Source organism: Hypomesus nipponensis, chromosome 25, assembly GCF_054491055.1.
Source record: "Hypomesus nipponensis isolate SF chromosome 25, ASM5449105v1, whole genome shotgun sequence".
In the NCBI taxonomy this organism is placed as follows: domain Eukaryota; kingdom Metazoa; phylum Chordata; class Actinopteri; order Osmeriformes; family Osmeridae; genus Hypomesus; species Hypomesus nipponensis.
This window is the reverse complement of record NC_140385.1, coordinates 330,001-332,500: the sequence shown is the minus strand read 5'-3', so window position 1 is coordinate 332,500 and position 2,500 is coordinate 330,001. Positions and strand designations below refer to the sequence as shown.

Genomic DNA, 2,500 nt, shown 5'->3' with positions numbered 1-2,500 from the left:
CACACACACACACACCTGCCTCTGCAGTCCAGGTACACACACACACACACACACACACACTTGCCTCTGCAGTCCAGGTACACACACACACACACACACACACCTTCCTCTGCAGTCCTTGTACACACACACACACACACACACACACACCTGCCTCTGCAGTCCAGGTACACACACACACACACCTGCCTCTGCAGTCCAGGTACACACACACAGTAATCTCTCATCTATAACATATTCAACTACAAAATGCAGCATGTGTCCAACAGGTGGCAGTATAACTCCAACACTGATCCTAATACTCCCCCCTCTCCCCCCAGTGTCTTCAGGAGTGAACATTCCTCACCGATGCAACAGCACCAAGCACCGCATCATCTCCCCCAAGCTCCCTGCCTCCTCCCCCCTCCGGGAGGGTGAGGTAGGGGGGGAGGAGAGGAGTCTCCCCCCCCAGGGTCTCCCTCCTGCGGAGGTAGGGGGGGTGCCAGGCGTCTGCTCCCCCTCTTCCTCCTCTTCCTCCAGCCCCCCCCCTCAGACCCACCGGCCGGCCGTCACCTTGGCCAGCGGTTTCTACGGTGACAGGCGGGGAGTGACGACGGTGGCGCTGGCCCAGAACGCGGTGATCGTCATGACGGCGGGAGGCGTGGGGCGTGAGGAGCAGAGTGTGTCTCTGAGCGGGTCGGGACAGCTTGTCCTCTCCCCCCTCCCTCCCCACAAACCTGACACGCCCTCCCCCCCTGCCGTAGCCTCCCCCTCTACCCCCCCGGCCACCGCCACTCTCAGCCTCACCCTCCTGCCCTCTCCTGTCATAGGAGGACTCCTCCCCCTCCTCCACCCTCCTTACACTCCCTCCTCCTCCCTCTTGCCTCCTCCTGCAGTCCACCCCCCTCCGCCTCCCTCTCCCCCTCCCTCCCCGCCAGTCTTCGATCCAGACTCCTTCCTCAACAGTCCCAAAGAGGGACAGACCTATGGGGGGCCTGTCCTCCCTTCCTCCCCCTCTCCTCCCCCCTCCTCCTCCCCCCAGCCCCCCTCCCTCACTTTCTCCCTCTCCCCCACCTCCCCTCCCTCCTCCTCCTCCCCTCCTTCCTCTCTCTCATCCCTCTCTTCTGAGGCTGAGAGAAGGGTGGGGCTCCAGTCAGTGGGTCCTTCCTCCTCCTCTTCCTCCTCCTCTCTCCCTCCATCCCTCTCTCTCTCCCTCTCCCCCTCCCACTCCACTCCCTCTCTGCTGCCCCTGTGTCTAGACCTAGGGCTGCTGGGGAAGGTGGAGGGGGGGAGGACGGGGGGAGAAAGGGGTGAGGGAGGAGAGGAGGGTCACCCCCCTACCAAGCTAGCCCTGCTCCAAAGAAACGCCATCCCAGAATCATCACCACGGGAACACACAGGAAACAACTCACCGCTGCTCCTCATTTGTCAGGACACTCAGAAGGCCCAGCCGAATCAGCAGCAGCCCAGGAAAGAAGGACTGCAGCCATTGGTCCAACAGCCCAAAGAGCCCCAAGCTTTGCCTCTTAACTCCCAGAACCACTTCCTCCTTGTCCAACAGAAATTGCAGAGTCATGAGAGAGAAATGGAGAGAGGGATGGAGATGGAGAGAAGGTTGGAGAGGGAGAGAGGGAGGATGTTGCATCTCCAACCGTCCCTGTCAGAGTCCATGAGAAGCTCAGCTCTTTTGGTCAATGTAGCTAATGCTAACATGGCTAATGCTAACATAGCTAATGCTAACATTGCTTGTGCCCACATGGCTAGAGGAAATACAGATAATGCTAATGTAGCTAATGCTAATGTAACTAACGCTAATATGGCGAGGACGAGAGCCAGAGCCAATGGTCCAATCAGGGTGAAAGAAGAGAGAGGGCGTGGCTACGAGAGGGAGGACACACCCATGGATACAGCGGGGTCAGGGGTCATAGGGGAGGAGCTAGAGCTCTCATTTGACAGTCTCATCTCTGAGCTCATCACCGAAGAGCTTAGCCCCTCCCCCAACCCGCCTAACCCTGCCCCCTTCCCCCCCGGGGTGAGGTTCATGGTCCCCCCCCAGCCCTCCCCCTCCTCCTCCTTCCTGCCCTTCCCCACCCTCACCCCTAACAATGGCCCCCAGCAACAATGCCTGGCAACCATCACAGACTTCTCGCCTGAATGGTCTTACCCAGAGGTGAGGAGGGGGGAGAGGGAGGGAAGGAGGGGTGTGTGTGTCCAGTTTGAGTGAAGGTTCTGATTACAGGTGTGTGTGTGTGTGTCAGGGCAGAGTAAAGGTTCTGATCACAGGTGTGTGTGTGTGTGTCAGGGCGGGGTGAAGGTGCTGATCACAGGTGTGTGTGTGTGTGTGTGTGTGTCAGGGCGGGGTGAAGGTGCTGATCACAGGTGTGTGTGTGTGTGTGTGTGTGTGTCAGGGCGGGGTGAAGGTGCTGATCACAGGTGTGTGTGTGTGTGTGTGTGTCAGGGCGGGGTGAAGGTGCTGATCACAGGTGTGTGTGTGTGTGTGTGTGTCAGGGCGGGGTGAAGG

General features: G+C 59.3%; 1 protein-coding gene across 1 annotated transcript in view; it reads left to right on the top strand.

The window, feature by feature from the left end:
- The window catches only part of camta2 (calmodulin binding transcription activator 2), a 31,481-nt gene that overhangs the window by 13,826 nt on the left and 15,155 nt on the right, over positions 1-2,500 (top strand). The window contains 1 exon segment of the mRNA XM_084691439.1: positions 321-2,149. Coding sequence (XP_084547565.1) covers positions 321-2,149 — 1,829 coding nt within the window.